This window comes from Acomys russatus, chromosome 16 (assembly GCF_903995435.1).
Source record: "Acomys russatus chromosome 16, mAcoRus1.1, whole genome shotgun sequence".
NCBI lineage: Eukaryota > Metazoa > Chordata > Mammalia > Rodentia > Muridae > Acomys > Acomys russatus.
Genome location: NC_067152.1, coordinates 24,163,885 through 24,188,539, shown reverse-complemented (window position 1 = coordinate 24,188,539; position 24,655 = coordinate 24,163,885). Strand labels below are relative to the sequence as shown.

At 47.5% G+C, this 24,655-nt stretch overlaps 2 protein-coding genes across 2 annotated transcripts; one reads left to right on the top strand and one right to left on the bottom strand.

Moving 5' to 3' along the window:
* Positions 1-23,490, top strand: Cwc25 (CWC25 spliceosome associated protein homolog). The gene is made up of 10 exons (XM_051158451.1): positions 1-145; positions 4,703-4,875; positions 9,958-10,194; positions 12,556-12,625; positions 15,486-15,613; positions 16,218-16,281; positions 18,804-19,009; positions 19,809-19,898; positions 22,439-22,600; positions 23,290-23,490. The coding sequence occupies exons 1-10, from the start codon at positions 128-130 to the stop codon at positions 23,402-23,404; spliced, it is 1,263 nt and encodes a 420-aa protein (XP_051014408.1). The 5' UTR covers positions 1-127; the 3' UTR covers positions 23,405-23,490.
* LOC127200287 (60S ribosomal protein L22-like) lies at positions 11,482-11,944 on the bottom strand. The gene has a single exon (XM_051158450.1). The coding sequence runs from the start codon at positions 11,934-11,936 to the stop codon at positions 11,550-11,552; it is 387 nt and encodes a 128-aa protein (XP_051014407.1). The 5' UTR covers positions 11,937-11,944; the 3' UTR covers positions 11,482-11,549.
* Positions 23,491-24,655: the final 1,165 nt, after the last annotated feature.

Below are 24,655 nucleotides of genomic sequence, written 5' to 3'. Positions count from 1 at the left end.
GGAAAGGGCAGCTGATTCCTTTTGGGATTAGGTCTGGTGAGGCGGTTTCTGACCTATTTCACTACGTTCTCTTTTGATCTCCGCTAAATCTTTCAGATCCACAGACTGAAGAAACGTCTCCACCGTCATGGGAGGCGGAGACCTGGTAAGTGCCCGAGGCTTGAGGCCGGAGACCCATTGGCGCCGGGGACGAAATCTGATAGAGAAGACGTAGAAGTTGTGGGTAGCAGTGGGTAAACCTGTTAATGAAGTCTCGTTTTTAGCTCAAGGAGGCGGTAAAGACTGAGAGGGAACGGGTGATGAAGACCGCAGAGGGACTGGGAGGATGTGCGGCGAGTGATGACTGCTGAGTCTGTTTGCTGATTGGGGGCCAGCCTCTGGGCTGGGAAGTGTGAGGTGAGGGCGGGAGACAGTTGCATCCAGGGTACGGAAGAAAGCTGATCTTGAGCACATAGACTTTTATGTGCTTGGGACATAATCCCCACCCCTCTTATTTTTTATTTTTCTAGACAGGGTTCCTTCATGTAGCCTTGTCTGTCCTCGAACTCAGATCCGCCTGCCTCTGTCTCCGAGTTCTGGTACTGAAGGCGTTTGCCGCCGCCATCGCCTGGCCGTGGTCCTCTTCTTTTTTAGCTAGGAGTTTACAGTTATATCCTGGGGGACCGTCGAAGGGTGGGCCCCAATCCTCTCTGACTCTGAGCTGTGCTATTTGGAGTCCATTTTAAATTTTGTCCATCTTTGTTTCATCCCCCCACCCGCTTAAGAGCTTTGCTTTAATCTGTAGTGACAAGGCAGCTTTCTTCTGTATTCATAACACTTTTTCAGGTTAAGTGGCAACTGCTCTTAATTCTTTTTTTTTTTTTTCTGCTCTTAATTTTCTTTTTGTTTTGTTTGTTTGTTTGTTTTGTTTTTTGTTTTTCGAGTCAGGGTTTCTCTGTGTAGCCTTGGCTGTCCTGGACTCACTTTGTAGACCAGGCTGGCCTCGAACTCACAGCGATCCGCCTGCCTCTGCCTCCCGAGTGCTGGGATTAAAGGCGTGCGCCACCACGCCTGGCTTGCCAGGTATCCTTAATTTGACCAAGTTCCAGGACTCCATCAAAGTTGATCTAGTTTAGTATGTTCTTCCTGTAACTGTGCTTATGGACAGTGCATTGGTTTGCTTCTCTGTAATAAAACCAGGACCGAAAGCAAGTTTCAGGGGAGAGGGCTTATTACACCTTACAGGTTAGAGTCCATCATTATGGGAAACCAGGGAGGAGCTCAGTAACCCGAGGCAGGAACTGAAGTGGAAGCCAGGGAGGAGTGCTGCTCTGTGGCCCGCTTCTCTTGGCTGACTCTTTTTTAAGCAGTTGAGGCCCACCTACCCAGCGATGGCACCACCCACACTGGACTGGGCCTTCCTATGGCAACTAGCAATTAAAAAACAAACAAACGTGTAGGTTCAGGTTTTTTTTTTCTTTTTTTCTTTTTTTTTTGGTTTTTCTAGACAGGGTCTCTTTGTGTAGCCTTGGCCATCCTGGACTCACTTTGTAGACCAGGCTGGCCTCGAACTCACAGCGATCCTCCTGCCTCTGCCTCCCAAGTGCTGGGATTAAAGGCATGCGCCACTATGCCCGGCTCGGTTCAGTTTTCTTAACCAATATATTTTATTGCGAACTTATTAACCGAGCGTCCCTTATGACCTGACTAACTGAAACAATAGGAAAAGAGGATTAAAGAATTACAAAACCGTTAAGGATATCAGTTCCGAGGAATGGTTCTCCTGGCATTGCCAGCAGGATTTCTTCTGCTGAAACCTGAAGTAACCAGAACCTGGAACCTCAGCAGAAGCCCAGAGCCCCGACGTCTTCCCTTGAGTGGTTCTCTCTAGGAGAGTCTCGAAGTGGAGCTGGAGCAATGAACAGCCAAAACTATCCCAAGTCTCCTAAAGCGCCGCCTCCAGTTCTGGGCTCATTTATATATCCCCTCCCAGAGTGTTCACGGGATCTTTTCAGCTGGCAACAATCAAGCTCCTGCACAAGGTGGTTTGTTTTTTAGTGGTTTAACCTCACCTGTTCCCTCACAAGACAGTTCCCCATCCCACACTTGGGATCATAACAAAAACAGGCTTCACAAACAAATACCCACAAGCATCCCCACAATCTCTTGGAGGCAACAATTCCTGAACTGAACTTGACACCCAAGGCTGGCCATCCCTGCCAGGAAAGCTCTGTTAACCCAGAAATTCTTAACATCAGAGCGATTGGCAGTTTGGGTTCGATCACTCTTTGTGTGTGTGGTGGTGGGGATTTCCTGTGGATTGTATGTATATTCAGCAGCCTCTAGCCTACAGGGTGCCATTAGCATTATCCCTCAACGGTGGCGCTTCTGAGTTTCTCCAGGCACTGATGGCCATTTGTTCACTGGGATGGAAAGCAGAACCTATGTAGGTCAAAGTAAGGGTGTATGTGTTTTGGGGGTTGGGGGGGATAGGGGGGTTGGGGAGTTGGATAGGAAGAGCTGGGCATGGTGGCGCACACCTTTAATCCCAGCACTCAGGAGGCAGAAGCAGGTGGATCACTGAGTTCGAGGCCAGTTTGGTCTATAAAGCGAGTCCAGGACAGCCAAGGCTACACAGAGAAACCCTGTCTCGACCCCCCCCCCCCCCAAAATAAAAGAAAGTAGGAAGAGAGGAAGGATAAAACAGCCTGGTAAAGGGGGAAGGGCTGGGTGCAGTGGCACACGCCTATAATCCTAGCACTGGGGAGGCCGAGTTGGGCAGATCACTGTGAGGTTGAAGCCAGTCTGGTCTACAAAGCAAGTCTAGAACAGCCAAGGCTACACAGAGAAACCCTGTCTCAAAAAACCAAAACCAAAACCAGTAGAAAAGGAAAGCAGATGGCACATGCCTTTAGTTCTAGCCCTTGGCATGTGGAGTCAGTAAGATCGCAAGTCTGAGGGTAGCCTTAGCTAGGAAACAAGGCCCTGGCCTGCATGCATGTGTGCATACTCACACATAGCTGGGTTTTCGATGACTGTGTGCTTTGCACCTGCAAGGCACCTTGCGTATTTTCTTTTTTTTTTTTTTTAATCTCATTTAGTCTTTTTGACTGGTCTATAGTTTTGCACCTCTCCCATCCAGCCTTCACAGGACAGCTGGTCCTGCCTCTTGCCTGCACCTTTCCAGCTCTGGCTTCCTGCCATCACCAGTGTCAAGTCCAGTCCTTTCACGTGCCTGTAAGGGACGGGGCCTGCTCCCCTCTTAGCCGGCTTTAGCTTACACGCGCCTCTCCGCTAGCCTGCACTCCACGTCCAGCCACAGTGGATTATTCCTGCTGTGTTTCTCTCACCACCGGGCTGTCGTCTTGAGTGCCATTTCCTCTTGTACTTCCCGCACGCAGCACCAGCTATTTTGCAGCCATCCTTGGAAGCTGCTTCCTCGGGGAAGCTTCTTGTTACAGCTTGAAGCCCAGTAGTGAGAAGAGAAAGGAGAAGCATTCATTGAGCGTGAAGGGCAGGGGACCTGGAGGATGGCTCAGAGGATAAGAGCACTGACTGCTCTTGCAGAGGATCCGGGTTCAATTCCCAGCACCCACATGGCAGCTCACACCTGTCTGTAACTTCATGATCTGACACCCTCACACAGACATTCATGTAGGCAAAATACCTATGTACATAAAAAATGAATAAGTAAAAAAAAAAAAAAAAAAAAAAAAAGAGTGACGGGCAGGAAGCAAGGGGCAATGCCTGGGAAGGAAAGTTGAGAGATCTAGGTGCCTGGTAAGCACGCACGTTCGGGCATGGGTGAGGTCAATGGATTCAATAAAAAGAAAGGTATTTGCCTAAGAATGCATGCTCTGCCCCCGTGACTGTTGCTTCTCAAAATATGGCGTCTTTCGCTTTGCCCTCTTCCTCCTTCCTTTCTTTTCTTTTCTTTTCTTTTTTTTTTTTCCTGAAACAGGGTCTCTCTGTGTAGCCTTGGCTATTCTGGACTCGCTTTGTAGACCAGGCTGGCCTCGAACTCACAGGGATCCACCTGCCTCTGCCTCCCAGGTGCTGGGATTAAAGGCGTGCGCCATCACCACCACCCGGCCCCTCTTCCTCCTTTCTTGCTGTTATCAGCTCCTATTTTAGGCATGGCTAATGGAGTCTAAAGTTAAAACTGTTTGAAGGAAACCTTCAAAAAAGGCCTGTTCCTTCCTCAAACTGTAATTGAAGACATTCCCCACAGCCTTACGCATGCTAGGCAAGCGCTCTACCGTCGGGCTGCACTCCCCACCCTGCTATCTTGCCTTTACTTGACTGGTTATTGGAAGGGTGAGTGGGGCAGGTCTCCATTGGACTGGCTTGTGGTCATGTCTATTGGAGATTGTCCTAAGTAATCCATGTGGGACGACCCCGCCCACTGTGGGGAGCAGCATTCCCTAGGTAAGGGCTCCTGGACTGTATAAAAGTGAAGAAATCAAGCTGAGCAAAGTGAGCGCGCATGCGCACGTGTGCGTCTTATGTATTCGTGCTTTTGACTGGATGCAATGTGACTAGCCGTCTGACGTTTCCTCCTTGACTTTCTCACAGTGATGGTCTGTAACCTGGAGTCATAAGGTGAAATAAATCCTTCGCCTCCATAGCGACAGAAGTGCAGTTAGAACACAGGGTTGGTTAGACTTACCACCTTCCACCCACCACTGACTGACTTCTTTCCTCTGTCCTATCATTCACACAGAACCTGAAGAAGAGCTGGCACCCACAGACCCTTCGCAATGTGGAGAAAGTGTGGAAGGCTGAGCAGAAACATGAGGCGGAGCGGAAGAAGATCGAGGAGCTGCAGCGCGAGCTTCGAGAGGAGAGAGCCCGAGAGGAGATGCAGCGCTATGCCGAGGATGTCGGGGCTGTCAAGTGAGCGAGCATCTGGGTGTTCTGTGCGCAGTGAACTGCAGTGCTGGGGCTGCATGCCCGATCCAGGTGCTGCGTAATAGCTAAGCGGCTCAGCACGTGCAGTTTGGAGCCTGACCCACTTGATTCTAAGACTGGCTTTGCGTGTCCCCAGTTGTGTGCCCGAGAGAAGGTTTGGAAGCCTTGGGCATCTCAGTAGGAGCCAGGAAGTCATAGTACCCAAGTCAGTAAGGGTCGCTGAGGCGTGGCGTGTAACCACTTAGTGCAGGCCGTGCTCCCAGGAGATGGTTGGCAAGCAGTCATGGCTGTGGCGGAGACTCACTGTCAGTGTCCTGCAGGTCATCTCCTTGGAGTGGGGTCAAGGGAATGAGTCCGTCGGGCAGCTAGTAAGAAAAAGCCTTGCTGCGGCTGTGGACAGTCTGGGAGAATTTTACCTTTGGTCAATTTCTTGTAAAATACAGGGTATAGTAGTAGATAATTACTCTGTTCATCTCATGAAACAAAGGGTGGGTAGATTTTGAGAACGTAAAAGGCATAAAACGAACCCTATAGTGCATTCTTAATTCAGAATGGTACAGAAACTGCAGACAGACTGTACTGAGGTCATCGCTGCTGGTGCCCTGTCCGTGGTTCACAGCACGCCTTCATGGTGAGATGTGGCCCACTCTCCCTGTGGGATATGTGGGGTTTTCCTCAATTTCGCAGTCGAGGGATTTGTTGCATCCATAGTTGTGTGTGTGTGTGTGTGTGTGTGTGTGTGTGTGTGTGTGTGTGTGTGTAGCATAATGGCATATAAGTAGGGAGAAGATCACATTCCTTCAGGAAATGGATTGAGGAGGGTCTGATTTGGTGGGGGGCAGGTTGGTGTTTGGTTGGTTGTTTTTTGGAGACAGGGTTTCTCTGTGTAGCCTTGGCTGTCCTGGGACCAGGCTAGCCTCGGCCTCCCGAGTGCTGGGATTAAAGGAGTGCATCCCTACTGGTCTGGAGGTTCAGATGTTTGCAGGGAATGAGGCTTTATAGAACTTTTAAATGAAATGCTGTGTATTTAGGGAACGGTAATAGTGGCTGTTGATGGTGAAGCTCGGCAGACTCCAGAATCAGGTGGAAGATGGCCCCCTGCACATCCGTGGGGTTATCTTGGGAAGATGCATCTGGACTGTGGGCGGGACCATTGCCTCTGTAGGGATCCCAAACTGTCTAAGACTCAGCAAGCCGAGAGCTTGGCTGCATGCAGTGTGACTGGCTGCCTCAGCTCCTGCCACCTGGACTCCGCCCTGTGTCTCTAGCTATGAGCCAGAACAAGCCCTTTTTCCCTTAAGCTGCATTTGTCAGGATATTTTATCCTAACAACAAAAAGAAAATAAAACAACCATTAATACAAAATACAAAGTAAAAAAATAATACAAAAAAGGAAGAAGATGAATGGCCGGGCATGGTACCGTACACCCTGTCTCAAAAAAAAAAAAAAAAAGAGAATGTTTTTTTTTTTTTAATTACTTTTGGGCTGGTGAGATGGTTCCTTGCTCAAGAGAACTTGCTGCTCTTGCAGAGGACAGGGTTTGATTCTCAGCACACACACACTGTGGCTCACAACCATCTGTAACTACTTTGTAACTCCAGTTTCAGAACACCCTCTTTGGAGCTTTGAGAGTACCACACACATGTGATGCACATACATGCAGACAAAATACACAAAATAAAAACAGCTTTTTAAAAAGTACAGACAAGGTCAGGCTGGTCTTTTGCTCCAGCCTCCTAAGTGCTGGGGCTGTAGGTTAGCTGTCTCCATGCTCTTTTCTTTTTCTAAAGATTATTTATTTATTATGTATACAGTGCTCTGTCTGCATGTACACCTGCAGGCCAGAAGAGGGCACCAGATATCATTAGAGATGGCTGTGAGTCACCATGTAGTTGTTGGGAACTGAACTCAGGACCTTTGGAAGAACAGCCAGAGCTCTTAACCTCTGAGCCATCTCTCCAGCCCCCCCCCTTTTTTTTAAAGTTTGGGGACAGTTCATTAAGAGTTTAAAACCAAGGCAGACAAACTATAAATCTCCCAGTTGCCTGGAGGTGGGGAATGGAGAAATGAAGGCAGAGAAGGCCATGCCGTTTGGGATGAGGCAGCATGGAAGTCAGTCTCGTGGCTGGAGGGTGCAGCCCAGAGAGCTAGAGAAAATACACTCAGGTCTGGCCAACATCCAAAAGAAGAGACAGGGAAAAAACACGCAGAACTCAGAAAGGCAGGCCAACCCTGCAGTGCCTCCGGGCAGCTGTAGGGATGTTGGCCTTTGTAGCCAACCTATTCGTCGATATGGCTGGCTTGAACGCTTTCTGTAATGACGTGATTTGTATTTTATCCCGTTGAACACCACTGATTTAGTGACTCACTCCACTCTTGTGCTTCAGGTGATCCTTTTTTTTTTTTTTAAAGATTTTTTATTATTTACACAGTGTTCTGCCCACACGTGCGCCTGCCCACCACAAGAAGGCACCAGATCTCATTACAGGTGGTTGTAAGCCACCATGTGGTTGCTGGGAATTGAACTTGGGACCTTCGGAAGAGCAGACAGTGCTCTTAACCACTAATCCATCTCTCCAGCCCCCAGGTGATCTTTTAAGATTTAGTTATTTAAAAAAAAAAAAAAAAAAAAAAAAAAAGATTGGGGCTGGAAGAGGCAGGAGGATTAGGAGTTCAAGCCCAACCTTGGCTACAAGCCAGGTGACCCCGAAAGGAGAGAGTAGTACCTGGCAATTGTCCTCTCCTGCCTTCTCACACACACTGTGACATGTATGTCCCTCCCCATTAAACACACACTAATGGTAAATAAAAATGTTGAAGCAAATTAAAACCCAGGAGATGATTCAGGTGGATGCTCACCCAGCATGCGCAAAGCGCTGGGTTTGATCCCTCGTGCAGCGTAGACCGGGCTGAGTGGCATAGGGCTGTCCTGGCAGCATGGGGGTGGGGCGTAGAAATACGTGGATAAGAAGTTTAAGGTCATCCCGAGCTGGCCTGGAACAGCTCTTCCCTGGAGCCCTAGGCTTCACAGCTCTCAGACTCCCTCCTAGTCCGTGATTTACTTGCACTGGAGAGTTAGGAAAGCCTGTGACTACCTGGAAGCCACTGTCTGTGGCCCCTGATGTAAAGACACCCTGCCACTCCCCAGGCTTCCACAGTCGGCCAGAACTCTGCATTCGGTTTGACCATCCCTCTTGACCCCAGCAGTTTGGGTAAGCTGGGTCCACTATTTGCAGTTTGACCCAGCAACCACAATCAATTCTCAATTACAGACTAATGCTGTTTCATACAGATCCTTTTAATAGCTAGAAAAGTTATAAATGGTTATGTTTGTTTTGCTTTAAATTATTTTTATTAAAAATGTCCAGGGTGAGCCGGGCGTGGTGGCACACACCTTTAATCCCAGCACTCGGGAGGCAGAAGCAGGCGGATCACTGTGAGTTCGAGGCCAGCCTGGTCTAGGTCCAGGATGGCCAAGGCTACACAGAGAAACCCTGTCTCGAAAAACCAAAAAAAAAAAAAAAAAAAAAAAAAAAAAAAAGTCCAGGGTATTCTCTGTCAGCCTACAGGAGGAAAAGCAAGGCTGACAGAAGGATGCTCCTTCAGGAGGAAGCAGCACTGAAAGTACCTAATTCAAGATGAGGGGGAATCCACCCCAATAAACATATTTTGGATAAAAAAAAATGTCCAGGGAATTCAATGCTCTCTTGTGGCCTCTGAGGGTGCCAAACACTCATATAGTACACAGGCGTTCATGGAAGCAAAACACTCATATTTGTAAAATTATATATATTTTTTCTTTTTTGTTTCTTGGTTTTTTGAGACAGGTTTTCTCTGTGTAGCCTTAGCTGTCCTGGACTCCTTTTGTAGACCAGGATGGCCTTGAACTCACAGAGATCCACCTGCCTCTGCCTCACGAGTGCTGGGATTAAAGGCGTAAAATTATATTTTAAAAAAGTTCAGAAGCTGGAGAGATGGCTCAGAGGTTACGAGTACTATATGTTCTTTCAGAGGTCTTGAGGTTAATTCCCGGCAACCACATGGTGGCTCACAGCCATCTATAAGTACTTGATGCCTTCTTCTGGTGTACATGCAGGCAGAGCACTATATACATTAAAAAAAAAAAAAGTTCAGTCAGGCTTGGTGGCACAGGTGGGTGTTTTTAGTTTTTTGTTTTGTTTTGTTTTGGCCATGGCTGTCCTGGACTTGCTTTGTAGACCAGCTGGCCTCGAACTCACAGAGATCCACCTGCCTCTGCCTCTTGAGTGCTGGGATTAAAGGCATGCATCACCATGCCCGGCTTCTAGAATTATTTTTTTTAAGATTTATTTATTTATTATGTATACAATGTTCTGCCTGCATGTGTGCCTGCACACCAGAAGAGGGCAACAGATCTCATTACTGATGGTTGTGAACCACCATGTAGTTGCTGGGAATTGAACTCAGGTCCTCTGGAAGAGCAGCCAGTGCTCTTAACCTCTGAGCCATCTCTCCAATCCCCTAGAATTATCTTTGCCATGAAGGTATGATGTGTAGGCTTTGTAGCTAAGTGACGATCCATGCCTTAGCTGGAGGATTCTGGTTTTTCCTCATGAATTGGTCTTTGAGAAAAGTATCTCAGTTCATTTAGAAGCATCAGTTCTTTCTGTCTGCCAAATTGGAAATGGTGTTTGGCTTGCAAGTAGGTACCTGCAGAGGAGAGTCCAATGCTGGTCAGCTCAGGTTCTGGGTGGAGCTTGGCAGGACCCTCCATTCCTTGAGAGAGAGAGAGAGAGAAAGAGAGAGAGAGAGTGTGTGTGTGTGTGTGTGTGTGTGTGTGTGTGTGTGTGTGTGTCTACCTGCCTGCCTATTTTATTTATTTATTTTTTAAAGATTTATTTATTATTTATACAGTATTCTGCCTACATGTGCACCTTCCCGCCACAAGAAGGCACTGGATCTCATTACAGATGGTTGTGAGCCACCATGTGAGCTGGGAATTCAACTCAGGACCTCTGGAAGAGCAGATGGTGCTCTTAACCTCTGAGCCATCTCTCCAGCCCCTTTTTATTTATTTCTTCAACTAGGAAAAAGGAAGAAAAGTTGGATTGGATGTACCAGGGCCCTGGTGGGATGGTGAACCGTGATGAGTACCTGCTGGGGCGCCCCATTGACAAGTATGTTTTTGAGAAGATGGAGGAGAAGGAAGCAGGCTGTTCTTCTGAGACAGGACTCCTTCCAGGCTCCATCTTTGCCCCGTCCGGGGCCAATTCCCTTCTTGACATGGCCAGCAAAATCCGAGAAGACCCTCTCTTCATCATCAGGTACTGCTGGGGGTGGGGTGAGGGGCTGTTACAGGGGTGCCCAGGCATGTTTCCAAGGCTGGTGTTTCTCTTGCGTTCCATGCCTTGGTCTCCATTCGTGCTTCCGGGTGGTGAGAAAGAGCCCCTGTAATGGTGCCTGCTGCAGGCCTTGTGGAAAGATACTGGAAAGTGCAGCAAGCCTGACCACATTTACCCACCCTGCTTTAACTCTTAAACAAGAGTGAGGGCTGGAAGGCTGGGGGATGGGGAGGACTGTGCTGTTAAGAGCATGTATTGTGGGTGGAGAGGTGGCTCAGCGGTTTAAAGCACTGGCTGCTCTTCAGAGGTCCTGAGTTCAATTCCTGGCATCCACATGCGGCTCACAGTTGTCTGTAGCTCCAGTTCCAGAGGGTCTGACACCATCAAATGGACATAAATGCAGGCAAAATCTGGCGTGTATTGCTCCTTGTCTTGAAAAAAAAGCAGGGCTGACAAGATGGCTCAGGAGTTAAGAGCACTGTCTGCTCTGAGTTCAATTCCCAGCCACCACATGGTGGCCCAAAACCATCTATATTGGGATCTGATGCCCTCTTCTGCCCACAGGAGTACATGCAGATAGAGTACTTATAAACATAAAATCTTTTTCTTTTTTCTTTTCAAGGCAGGGTTTCTGTAACCCTGGCTGTCCTGAAACTCACTCTGTAGACCAGGCTGGCCTCGAACTCACAGAGGTCTGCCTGCCTCTGCCTCCTGACTGTTAGGATTAAAGGCGTGTCCCGTCCCCCCCTCCACATTTCACTCTCTCTTTTTTCTTCTTTTTTTAGTTTTTTTTGAGACAGGGTTTCTCTGTGTAACAGTCCTGGCTGGCCTAGACTCACTTTGTAGATCAGGCTGGCCTGGAACTCACAGCAATCCTCCTACCTCTGCCTCCCAAGTGCTGGGATTAAAGGCTTCTTTCTTTCTTTCTTTCTTTCTTTCTTTCTTCTTCTTCTTCTTCTTCTTCTTCTTCTTTCATGTGCTCTTTTTTTTTTTTTTTTTTTTTGGTTTTTCGAGGCAGGGTTTCTCTATGTAGACTTGGCCATCTTGGACTCACTTTGTAGACCAGGCTGGCCTCGAACTCACAGCGATCCGCCTGCCTCTGCCTCCCGAGTGCTGGGATTAAAGGCGTGCGCCACCACGCCCGGCCCTTTTATGTGCTCTTAACTCCTGAGTATGTCTCCAGTTCCCAGCACCAACAGAGCACCCACTCTCTCTCTTCTCAAAAGAAGAGCCATTCTGTTGTCTTTATTTCCCACATGATGAGGCTGTTTTTTTTTTTTTTTTTGTTCCTAAGTTTTATTTATGAATTAATACAAAACACTCCAGACCAGCGTGTCTCAATCCTCGTCCTCCTCCTCCTCCTCGTCCTGGTTGATCTGGAAGTAGCGCAATTCATAGCTCTCTTTGCTGTTGGCGACAACGCGCAGCCAGTCTCGAAGATTATTCTTCTTCAGATATTTTTTGGTGAGATATTTCAAATACCTTTTGAAGAAAGGCACCTCAGAAGTGACAGTGATCTTGCTCTTGCTCCGCTCGATGGTCACAACCCCTCCGCCTAGGTTCCCCGCTTTGCCGTTGACCTTGATTCTCTCCTGGAGGAACTGCTCAAAGTTGGCAGCATCCATGATTCCATCTTCTACAGGATGGGTGCAGTCAAGGGTGAACTTCAAAACTTGCTTCTTTTTTTTGCCCCCCTTCGCCACAAGCTTTTTCACGGGCACCATGGCGGCAGAGCGATGAGGCTGTTTTTATGCTAAGCAGTGGAGATTGGTTTTGAAATGTTGCAGCCAGTGGATTCCCAGGTCCACACTCGATTCCTTCAGCCTGGGGGAAGCCTTGAGCATGAAGCCAGATGAGAGGCAGATTGAACTCGCTGTCATGCACGGCAGTGTCCCCACATTGATCTTCTCCACAGTGTACTCTTGTATGTATTGGCCGAGCTTTCTTGTTTCCACACCACCCTGTAGATTGTACTGTAAACTAGCTGTCTATGGGGTTTTGTTGTTGTTTTTGGGTTTTGGTTTTTTGGCACAGGCTCTCACTGTATAGCCCTACCTGGCCGGAGTATGGATTTTGTTTTTGTTTGTTTGTTTTTGTTTTTTTCGAGACAGGGTGTCTCTGTTGTAGCCTTGGCTGTCCTGGACTCACTTTGTAGACCAGGCTGGCCTCGAACTCACAGAGATCCACCTGCCTCTGCCTCCCGAGTGCTGGGATTAAAGGCGTGCGCCACCACCGCCTGGAATATGAATTTTGAAAAGGGGCTGTTAAGTAGAATTTGGTGAACAGCATAACATAATTCCCTTTGCAAAAGGAAGAGCCATTAAAATTCTTTCTTCTATTTAGGAAGAAAGAGGAGGAGAAAAAAAGAGAAGTACTGAACAATCCTGTGAAAATGAAGAAAATCAAAGAGCTAGTAAGTCATGGGTCAGATATGCACCATAAAGGAGGGGGTGAGGAGGGGTCGCCTGTGCGTGTGTCTGCACTGTGTGCATGTAGTGCCTGAGGAGGCAGGACATGGGCATCAGACCCTCTGGAGCTCCAATGTGGATGCTAGCAATTGAACCCTGGTCCTCTGGACGAGCAGCCATTGCTCTTAAGTGCTGAGCCATCTCTCCAGCCTTTCCTTTTGCTGCTGTGGATGCTTCTGCCTCTTCTTCTTCTTTCTTTTTCTGTCTTTCTTTTTTCCTTTTTTGTTGAGAACAGGGCTTCCCTGTGTAACCCTGGCTCTCCTGAAACTTGCTCTGTAGACCAGGCTAGCCTTGACCTCACAGAGACCCGCCTGCCTCTACCTCTGCCTCTGCAGTGCTGGGATTAAAGGTGTGTGCCACCACTTCCCAGCTGCACTAGCTTTTATAACTTCTTTCTGGGTTCCGTGAGACAGGATTTAGGACTTATTCTGTAGCTCAGGCCAGTCTGGAGCTCAATCCTCCTTCAACCTGAGTGGCAGGATTACTAGGCTTACAATTTTTTTTTCAAGACAGGGTTTCTCTGTGTAGCCTTGGCTGTCCTGGACTCGCTTTGTAGACCAGGCTGGTCTCGAACTCACAGCAGTCCACCTGTCTCTGTTTCCCGAGTGCTAGGATTAAAGGAGTGCACCAGCATGTCTGGCCCAGCTTACACTTTTTTTTTTTTTTTTTTTTTTTGGTTTTTCGAGACAGGGTTTCTCTGTGTAGCCTTGGCTGTCCTAGACTCACTTTGTAGACTAGGCTGGCCTCAAACTCACAGCGATCCGCCTGCCTCTGCCTCCCGAGTGCTGGGATTAAAGGCGTGTGCCACCCCCCCCCCCCCACCCCACCCCCACCCCAGCTCCAGCTTACACTTTTTTAAAGGCTTATTTTTATTTATGTGTGGGTGCAGAGGGCATCGGTTATAGGCTAGAATTATAGGCTTTTCTGGATTGCTGGATGTAGATACTGGGAATAGAGTCCAAGTCCTCTGGAAAAGCAGCAAGTTCTACCCCCCCCTCCTTTGATTTTTCAAGACAGGGTTTCTCTGTGTAGCCTTGGCTGTCCTGGACTTGGTTTGTAGACCAGGCTGGCCTCGAACTCACAGAGATCTGCCTGCCTCTGCCTCCCAAGTACTGGGATTAAAGGTGTGCACTGTCACCACCTGGCCAGCAAGTAATTCATTCATATTACATCTCAATGGTTATCCCATCCCTTGTATCCTCCCATTCCTCCCTCCCTCCCATTTTCCCCTTACTCCCCTCCCCTATGTCTGTGACTGAGGAGAACCTCCTCCCCCTGTATATGCTCATAGGGTATCAAGTCTCTTCTTGGTAGCCTGCTATCCTTCCTCTGAGTGCCATCGGGCCTCTCCATCCAGGGGACGTGGTCAAATATGGGGCACCAGAGTTCATGACAAAGTCAGTCCCCACTCTCCACTCAACTGTGGAGAATGTCCTGTCCATTGGCTAGATCTGGGTAGGGGTCAAGTTTACTTAAAGATCTCTCCAACCTCCCAGTTTTTATTTTTTAGATACTATCTCCTGGTGATTCTGTGCAGCCCTGGCATAATACTAATTAAGATTTATTCCTTATTGGTTGGGAAAGAACTGCATGCCTTCAGTTCCTTTTTATTTATTTTATTTTATTTCGAGACAGGGTTTCTCTGTGTAGCCTTGGCCGTCCTGGACTCACTTTGTAGACCAGGCTGGCCTCGAACTCACAGTGATCCGCCTGCCTCTGCCTTCCGAGTCCTGGGATTAAAGGCTTGCGCCACCACGCCCGGCTTTTTCCTTTTTATTTTGTAATTGCATTTAGTGGTTGTGTGTGTGTATGGGCACGTGTGCCATGGCATGTGAGTGGTCCTGAGAATTGAATTCAAGTTGTCAGGTTTGGGGTGTTACGATTCACAAGACTGCAGAGGTAGGTAGTTAGACTCTGCCTCAAAGTAATAGTAGTAGTAGTAGTAATAACAATAACAACAATAATAATGATAATAATAATAGTTTTTAGGGTCTGGAGAGATGGCTCAGTGGTTAAGAGTGCTGACTGCTCTTCCAAAGCACCTTGGTTCAGGTCTCAGCATCCACATGGCAGCTCACACCTGTAACTCCATGATCTGACACCCTCATGTAGACATACATGCAGGCAAAACATCAATGAACATAAAGTAAAAGTAAACTAAGAAGAAACAGGAGGAAGAAGAGGAGGAGCTGGTGGTGAGAGCTCCTTCCCTCTTTCTCTAAAAAAAAATAATTTTTAAATATTTTATTTATTTTTATTTTATGTACATTAGTGTTTTACTTGTATGTATGTTTGTATGATGGCCTGGATCCACTGGAATAGGAGTTATAGACAGTTGTCAACTGCCAGTGGGTGCTGGGAATTGAACCTTGGTCCTATAGAAAAACAGCTTGTGGCGGGTGTGGTGGCGCACGCCTTTAATCCCAGCACTTGGGAGGCAGAGGCAGGCGGATCGCTGTGAGTTCGAGGCCAGCCTGGTCTACAAAGTGAGTCCAGGACAGCCAGGGAAACACACATAGAAATTCTGTCTCGAAAAACCAAAAAAGAAAGAAAGAAAGAAAGAAAAACAGCCTGTGGTCTTAACCACTGAGTCATCTCCCAGGACCCAATAATAAAATTTTAAAATCTGGATTCCTTGCTCATGTATCAGAGATTTTTTTTCTTAGGGGGGGTCTGGGGTACCTTTGAGCTCAACATGGTTACCTTGGTAATGCCCTGGGCCATTTGGATGTGAGCCCTTCCCTGCTCCAGGTACTAGCAGGGCTCCCCGTAATCTCATGTGGTTATGTTCTGAACATTTTCTAGTTGCAAATGAGTCTTGAAAAAAAGGAGAAGAAGAAAAAGAAGGAGAAGAAAAAGAAGCACAAGAAACACAAACACAGAAGCTCGAGCAGCGATCGCTCCAGCAGCGAGGACGAGCCTAGCCAGGCCAGGTGAGCAGGTGGCGCCCGCCAGTGCTGGGCTTTCAGTGGGGACACACAGATACGCACACTGAAGCGCAGAGCGCAGCCTCTGGCATTCGATTTCCTTGGAGATACTAAGTGTGTGTCCGTTGTTCCACTCTAGGGTAGGCTGATGTTAGCCTCGCAGCTCTCATCAGGTCAGAACTCTGACGCGACTCTTCCACCTCAGTTTGAACCTTGGGTACTGAAGAAGGTTTTCTGTAGACTCTCTCTCCCCCACTTTGTTTTAAAAAAATGGATTACTGGGTCCATGTGGGCCCATTCCGCATCTTCCCACAGGGACAGTCAGCTGTGTGGCTGCTGACTCACGATTAGTCCCCAGAATAGTAATGAGAGGTGAGAGGAGAGTGAGTTCAGGCGCTGAGACTGAGCGCTCTGCCCACCGCTTTTCACAGGAAAAACTTGACTGTGCTGATGCGTCTTCCAGTGAAGACGGTCCAAATAAAAAAGGGCGCTGCCAAGCCGTGGAAGTAATAGCTAGGTGCCGGGGGAGGCTGCGCGTCTCCGCAGGAGAGACTCAACGGGACTCAGGGGCCTTTTCTGTTCAGTGAATGTGTGTGTTTTAATCTCTTAGATCTCAGAAGAAGATGGCAAATTCCTCTCCTGTTTTGTCCAAAGTCCCCGGATATGGCTTGCAGGTACGGATATGGGCTTTTCAAATGGAGTGACAATGGGACTGTGCAGTTTGTCGCCCTTGACCCCTGCAGATAACAAGGGGTTTGGATAGTGGATGCTGGGGCTCCCGGAGGCCAGGCCTGTTCCTCATCCCAGAGCCCTTTGCCTCTTTCTGAGAGTCCTCTACTAGAAACCACTAGCTGGAGCACTTAGCATCCTGCCAAAATCTGTGCATAATTTACTTGACATGTGTACACGTCAGTGCTTTTGACCAAGGGACAACGGACAACTCTCACTTTTTCTTTTGGTTTTTCTTTTTTTTTTTTTTTCTTTTTAAAAACTTTTTTAGGTTTTTCGAGACAGGGTTTCTCTATGTAATAATTCTGGCTGTCCTGGACTCGCTTTTGTAGACCAGGCTGGCTTGGAACTCACAGCGATCCTCCTGCCTCTGCCTCCTGAGTGTTAGGATTAAAGGCATGCACCACCATGCCCTGCTTCTTTTGTTTTTTCAAGACAGAGTTTCTCTATGTAATAGCCCTGGCTGTCCTGGAACTCTCTTTGTAGACCAGGCCTGCCTATGCCTCTTAAGTGCTGGGATTAAAGGCGTGCACCACCACACTGGGCTTGTGGTTTTTGTTTTTTTTGTTTTTTTTTGGTTTTTTGAGACAGGGTTTCTCTGTGTAGCCCTGGCTGTCCTGGACTCACTTTGTAGACCAGGCTGGCCTCGGACTCACAGCGATCTGCCTGCCTCTGCCTCCCGAGTGCTGGGATTAAAGGTGTGCGCCAACACTCCCGACTGTTTTTGTATTTTTTTTTTCCCTTAAGATTGATTTTTTTGTTTTGTTTTGTTTTATGTGTTTGAGTATTTTGCCTACATGTATGTGTGCCACATGAGTGCCTGCTGCCTGCGGAAGGCAGAAGAGGGTATTAGAGCCTTTGGATCTAAAATTAAAAATGGTTGTGAGCCGCCAGCTGTTAGGAACCAAATCTGGATCCTCTGAGAGAGCAGCAAGCACTCCTGACTCCTGAGCCAGCTCTCCAACCCCTTGCTTTGGGAATTATTTATTGGTTTTTGAGTTTGTTGTTTTTTGTTTTTGAGACAGGGTTTCTGTGTAGCCTTGGCTGTCCTGGACTCACTTTGTAGACCAGGCTGGCCTCAAACTCACAGCGATCCGCCTGCCTCTGCCTCCCGAGTGCTGTGATTAAAGGCGTGCGCCATCACATCCAGTGCTTTTGTATTTTTGAGAGGAGACCTTATAAATTATATGAAGGCTGACATAGGTCTCAGCATAGAACTTAGGCTGACCTTGAAATTCTAGCTCTCCTGCTTCTGCCTGCTGAGTGCTAAGCAGACAGCACCCTGATATATCTGGCTTTCTTTTGTTCTTGTTGTTTTGTGTTTCAGACACGGTTTTACTATGTAGCTCTGGCTGGCCTGGAACTCATCTGCCACTGCCTCCCAAGGGCTGGGATGAAAGGTGTGAGCTGGGCTGTTTTTGTTTTTTTTTTTTAAGATTCATTTATTAATTTATTATTTATACAGTGTCTTGCCGGCATGTGTGCCTGCACCCCAGAAGAGGGCACCAGATCTCATTGTAGATGGTTTTGAGCCACCATGTGGTTGCTGAGAATCGAACTTAGGACCTTTGGAAGAACAGACAGTGCTCTTAACTTCTGAGCTATCACTCCAGCCCCTTTGGTTTTGTTTTGTTTTGTTTTTTAAAGATTTATTTATTTATTATTGTATAAAGTGCTCTGCCTGCATGTACAGGCCAGAAGAGGGCATCAGATCCCAGTATAAATGGTTGTGAGCCACCATGTGGTTGCTGGGAATTGAACTCAGGACCTCTGGAGGAGCAGTCAGTGCCCTTAACCTCTGAGCCATCTCTCCAGCCCAGCCCCCTTGTTTTGTTTTGTTTTTTTTTTGTTTTTTGTTTTTTTTTTGAGACAGAATCTCAAGTTCTGCTTTAGCTGTCTAAATGTTGGGATTAGAGATTTGATAGGCAACCCTTGACATTTCTAAATAGAATTTTCATATGTAGTTCAAATTTTTCTTAAAAATAATTTTCTGTTCACTGGTGTTTTACTTGAATGTATGTTTGTGTGAGGGTGTCAGAAACACTGGAGCTGAAGTTACCGATAGGTGTGAGCTGCCATGTGGGTACTAGGAGTTGACCTCAGGACCTCTGGAAGAGCAGTCCTCTCTCCAGTCCTTGCATGGTTTTAAACTTGATCTTCATGCCTCTGCCTCCTGAGCTGCCAGGATTATGTGTGCATCATTATGCCCAGCTCTTTTTTCTAACCCCTTCATTTTAAGACAGAGTTTCAGAGTGTAGCACAAGCTGGTCTTGAACTTAGAATACACCTTAGCATTTTGCGTACTGGGATTCAGGTATGCCCCCCACATGCAGACATACGGTCATCTTCATTACTTGCAGTAGTGTAAAGACCTTGTGGTTCTTTCTTTCCCTTGCTTTCCTACATTTCTGTCTCACCACCTAGATTTTCCTATGAATGCTTTCTCATGTCTTCCTTAACGATATAGGTGAGGGACTCTGGCCGCAGTCAGGGGCTGCAGGGTTCTCTGGCTGAGCAAAAGGGCATGAAGAACCATTTCCGGTCAAGAAGCTCCTCCCACTCACCACCCAGACTCGTCAGCAAGAAGAGCACCAAAGAAGAGAGGTCCCGGGACAGGAGGTCTCGATCTCCAGGCAGAAGGTCCCGGTCCCGGTCCCCAAGGCCCAGCAAATCGTGAGTATGAGAATTCCCTGGGAGATAACCTATGACCCCAAGGGCCTGTCCCCGAGGTGTCTGTTTTGAGTGATGGTCATCTTTTCCATTCTCTGCTGTCTCGGCTTCAGTACCTCTCGTCCCCCTCTTCACTGCAGTCACAGTGTAATCAAAACAGGTCTCGCTTGTAGGACTGCATTGCGTCCACAGAAGATGCTCCTCTCCTCTCTTCTTCTGTGTGTGAGTGTAGTGTACATGTGCGGTGTATACATACATGTGCAGGTGGGTGCACATACTGGGCCTTATATGGAGGCCAAAGGAAGGTGTCTGCCGCTGACCACCATATCCATGGAGGCAGTCTCTCCTCAAACCTAGAGCTCACTTTTTCCCCCTTTGGCTACTCTGGAAGCTGGCAAACCCCCGAGATCCTTCTGTCTCCTTCCCCCTCGGTGCCGGGGCTACAGGCATGCCTGCCTTGTTATGTGGGTGCTGGGATCTGAGCTCTGGGCCTCATACTTACCTATGAAGAAATATTAACTGCTGGGCTTCCTGAGGCCGTGCGTGCATGCGTGCGTGCGTGCGTGCATGCCACCAAGTGCCTGTGGAGGTCAGGGAACAGTTTGAGGAGTTTGGTTCTGTCTTCCACCATGGCCGTTCCTGGAGACTGAACTCAGGTTGTCAGCCTTGGTGACAAGTGCCTTTACCATGTGAGCCATTTCGCTGGCCCCACCTAGGCTATACTTTCCAGGGGGTTCCATTGGTTGAGAATATATTAATAATCCCCCATATGAAAAGACTTGTCCCTTTGTGACTATTGCAGGCATGCCTCTAAGGTAAACAGGAGGGAGAGAGACAGCCCGTCACCTAAAAAGGAGGTCTACCAGAGGCGGCATGCTTCCGGATACAGCAAGTAAGTCTGGATTTCATAAGGCTGCATCTAGAGGTATTCACAGCAGAGGAATTAATGCATCTGATTTCCTTTATTCCTCTGGTAACTGTTTCCTTGTGTTTGTTTGTTTGTTTGTTTGTTTGTTTGAGATATAGTCTTATGTATCCCAGCCAACTGTCCTCAAACAGTATATAAACAAGAGCGCCCCTTGACCTTTTGGTCACTCTGCCTCCATCTCCTGGGTGCTGAGATGAAAAGCATGTGCCACTACTCCCAGTTAGTGTGGTATTGGGGATCAAACTAGGGCTTTGTTCATTCAGGGCAAGCACTCTGCCAACAGAGCTACATCTCCAGCCCCGGTCAACTTTATTGGGTTTTCTGATACTGGGTCTTAACATTGTAAACTAGGCTGGCTTTGAACTTGCCGTGATCTTTCTACACAGCTTCTCAAATGATGTGTTTACAGGCGTGGATAACCATGTCCACACCCCTCTAGTCAGCTTTTAATCATTTCCCCCCAACCTCTTTACCTGGGTTCCATCCCCAACATGCACATAGAGGAAAAGTACAAGTTGTCCTCTGGCCTCCACATGTGCACCCTGGTGCACCTACCCACTCACCCACACAAATAAATTAAAAAGATTATAAAGCACGCTGGGTGTGGTGGTGCGCACCTTTAGTCCCAGCACTCGGGAGGCAGAGGCAGGTGGATCTCTGAGTTCGAAGCCAGCCTGGTCTACAAAGTGAGTCCAGGACAGCCAAGGGTAACATAGAAAAACCCTGTCTAGGAAAAAAAAAAAAAAAAAAAAGATTATAAAGCATCTTCTATAGCCCAAGCTGGCCTGGAATTCTCTGCAATCCTCCTACCTACGTATCTAAAATACTAGGATCAGGCCAGGCATAGTGGCTCACACTTGGGAGGCAGAGGCAAGTGAATCTCTGTAAATTCGAGGCCAGCCTGGTCTACAAAGTGAGTCCAGGACAGCCAGGTCTGTTACACAGAGAAACTCTGTCTCAAAAAGACAAAACAAAAACAAAAATACTAGAATCATAAGTGTGTGTATGAGTCACCCCAATAATCAGTTGATATATTTATTTAGTGGAGTTGTATTTTGGAGTTTCTGTTTTGTTTTTGAGATAGGGCCTCACAACAAACAAATTCATCATCCTTTTGCCTCCACTTGCTAAGTTCCGTGACTACGGGCAAGTGCCACCATATCTAGCTCAGTAGGTGCCTTCCTTGTGGTTGTTCTGTCTTTGAGACAGGGTCTTACTAAGTAGCCATGGCTGTCTTGGCATCCACTATGTAGACCAGGCTGGCCTTGAACGCAGGGATGCCTGCCTCTGCCTCCCGAGTGCTGGGATCACAGGCGTGCACCAACATGTCTGACAAGCCTCCTTAGTGTTTTTGACAGGAAGCATAGTTACCATGGATAGCTAAACACAAAGTTTTAGCATTTCAGTTCATTTCTCCAAATGGGGAGGTTCTTAAAAATAGAACTCCGTCATTTTTCCCTTTAAAGAGAAACCTGTGTATCACAAACTAACTATGTACAACTGTAATGTAGCCATTTTAGAAGCAGTAGGTTTGGATGTCTGACATTGTTAACTGGTGACTGTTGTGGCTCATCACTTCCTTTTTTTGTTATGGCTTTATTTAGGATGAGTGCCAGGGAAGAAGACATACCTATTTTATTCTGAGGTCAAGTTAAGCCAGGTTGCTGGCATCTAACTCCATCCAAAGTGGTATTCTCCCTTCTTGGGTTGCATGCATGCTTGTGTGTGTCTTGTATGCCCCCACTCACACATGCGGGGTCAGAGGAGGACACCGGACTCTCCCTTACTCCCTGAGCCTGGTTTCTCACTGTGTCTGAGGGTGGATGACTTGGCTAGGTTAAATGGCCAGCCCTGTCCTGGGATTTGCCTGGTTTTGCCAGGCATGTGTGGCGATGCCCAGTTCTTACATGGGTGCTGTGGATTTGAACTCAGAACCTCATTTTTTTTGTTTTGTTTGTTTGTTTGTTTTTTGAGACAGGGTTTCTCTGTGTAGGCCTGGCTATCCTGGACTTGCTTTGTAGACCAGGCTGGCCTTGAACTCACAGAGATCTGCCTGCCTCTGCCTCCCTGGTGCTGGGATCACAGGCATGCACCACCGTGCCCGGCTTTGCTTTTGTTTTTATCCGTGGGTTTTTATGCATTCCTTATGGAGTATGAGGTAGCAGCAATCACACGGATGGCCCAGTCCTCTGTGCTGTAAGTTCATAGTGGTGATGACACCCTTGCTAGGAGGTTAGGTTCCTGATTAGCTCTCGGTCTATTTCATAGTTGGTGTTTTAAAATAATTATCTTAGACATTACTGAGTGGGGTTCTAAACTGCTTCACTGAAAGTCTTGGTGGTTTGGTCGGAACCACTGACTGAGGCATCAGAAGGAAGGAAACTCGTCCTGCTCTCTCTCTCTTCCTTCTCTCTTCCCCCGGAAGCCGCTGGCTTGTGGAGCTGCTTCAGTTTTCCTTTGCTGGGGAAGGGTAGAACCAGTGGGATTGTTTTTGTGCTCAACAGAAAACTCTCAGCAGAGGAACTAGAGCGGAAACGGCAGGAGATGATGGAGAATGCCAAGTGGAGGGAGGAGGAGCGGCTCAACACCCTCAGGAGGCACGCCAAGGAAGAGGAGCAGGAGCGCAGGCTGGAGAGGCTGGACTCTCGGTCCGGCAAGTTCATCCAGTAGGTGGAATTGTCCATGCCACGGCTCCATCTCCATAACGTCCATGAGGCAGCAGCTGGCTCACTGCTGGGGCTTGGTGGTGTTTCTTGTCCTTGTCCAGAGACCTCAGAACTCAGCCTTGGGGTCACTCTTGGTACTGTTCCCAGTTTCTAGCCAGATAGTGGGAGATTTTTCTATTTGAAGTAGAAGTGGTTGGTATTTTTCCCAAATCACTGAAATTCTTTGGCCTTCCTTTTAAGTGAAAATTTATGGCTCAGAAAACCTTTTTCCAATGAAACTTGACTTGTTTTCCAAAACAGATGAGTTTTCCCTTATGGACATTTAAAAACCCTGGTTCCAGATGGAGTCATTTGAAAATTGTCTATGTGGGCTGAAAAGAACTTGTGTTTCTACAGTTGCTTTCTGGTTACAAACCTTTTCTTCTGATTCTGCTAGAGTTGACCAGTTGGAGAAAAAAAAAAAAATGTTTTTTTGAGCCTAGCATGGTGGCACATGCCTGGAGGCAAAGGGAGGAAGATGTCTGTGGGTTCTGGGCCAGCCTGGTCTACAAAGTGAGTCCAGGACAGCCAGGCCTACACAGAGAAACCTTATCTCGAAAAACCAAACAAAACCAAAAACAACCCCCCCCCCCCAAAAAAAAATTTTTTTATTTTTTTATTTTTCCATTCACCTGTCTTTCCTTCCCTAGGCGCATGAAGCTGGAGAGCGCGTCTGCGTCCTCCCTGGAGGACCGGGTGAAGCGCAACATCCATTCTTTACAGCGAACGTCTGTAGCCCTGGAGAAGAACTTCATGAAAAGATGAAAACCCGTCACTCTTGATGGTTCCCCTCAATTTGCCAGGGAGCCTGCGGACTCCTTAAATTTCTCTTTATAAGAGTTCAAATGTCTTCTTTGAAAACCCACCACTGTTTAAAGTGCCCCTGTCCACTGACTCCAGAAACGTCGCTCATCCTTTAAATGCCAGTGTGACTTGATTCGGGGACCCTCAGGAACTCTGGCTGTGGGTGTTGACTGTGGGTTAACGGATGCTCGTCACGTCTCTTCCCTCCCTCCTCATTGACTGGATTAGCCTTCCAGAGACCCCTCTCCACAGCCACCCAGATGAGACCATGCTCACTGGGATAAATGAATATTGACTTTGTTTAGTAGATTATGTGACAGAATAGCCAAGTATCAGGAAGGGCCAAGAGAGTGGCCAAGAAGTTAGAAAACAGTTAAATGGACTGTCAACTCTTGGGTCTCTGAGCTGTCACAGTACAATGTGTATATGTACAAATGTATAATTTTCTACTTAAAAAGAGTTAGCTTTGTGAGAACATTTTATTTGATAACTTTGTTAGAAAGTAACACAGTAGGCAGCTTGTCTTACTTGGCTGACTTACGGCCTAGGGGAGCTTTAGGGTCATTGACAGAGTCTAATTGTGGGGTAGCTAACCTTTTGACTTTGGGATACAAATGTGTTGGGCTGCGTTTATAGCTATGTACTGGCCTCAGGAAGGACACACTTGCCACATCCTCCTCTTTCCTCAGAGCCCAGTGAGACAGGAATCAGGACCCTTGTCAGGATGTTCTGTGGCTCCTAAAAGAAGACATTATGGAAGCTGTTTATTTCCTGGCTATTTTTTGAGGCAAGGTGGGTCTCTTATGCTCAGGCTAGCTTTGAACATACAGTGTAGCTGAAGATGACCCTGAACTTCACATCCTTTGACCTTTACCTCCCAAGTGCTGGGATCACAGCACCACACACACTGGCTGCTGCTACGTTTCCTTTGTCTTTGAGACAGGACCCTTACTGGCCCCGGCTGACCTGGTGGTGGCTCTCCTCCTGCATCCGAGCTGCTCTTTTGTCATGTAGTAACTAAAAATCAAGGGGCCATTCCTGTGTCTTTACATTCCTTCCTCCATTCTTTCACCAGAGGCTCTTATTTAACCAGGGAACTTCTAGGTGCTCTTTAAACAAATAACAGATTCATCCTAGCCCAGGCTGACCTTGAACTGTCGGTCCACCTATTAGCCTTCTGAGCTGTGATTACAGACCCTGTGGCCCTCAGAA

Coding starts and splice junctions, on each gene's coding strand:
- LOC127200287 (XM_051158450.1), bottom strand. CDS start 11,936: ATGGTGCCCGTGAAAAAGCTTGTGGCGAAGGGGGGCAAAAAAAAGAAG.
- Cwc25 (XM_051158451.1), top strand. Junction 4,876..9,957: donor GAGGATGTCGGGGCTGTCAA/GTGAGCGAGCAT, acceptor TTCTTCAACTAG/GAAAAAGGAAGAAAAGTTGG. Junction 12,626..15,485: donor TGAAGAAAATCAAAGAGCTA/GTAAGTCATGGG, acceptor AACATTTTCTAG/TTGCAAATGAGTCTTGAAAA.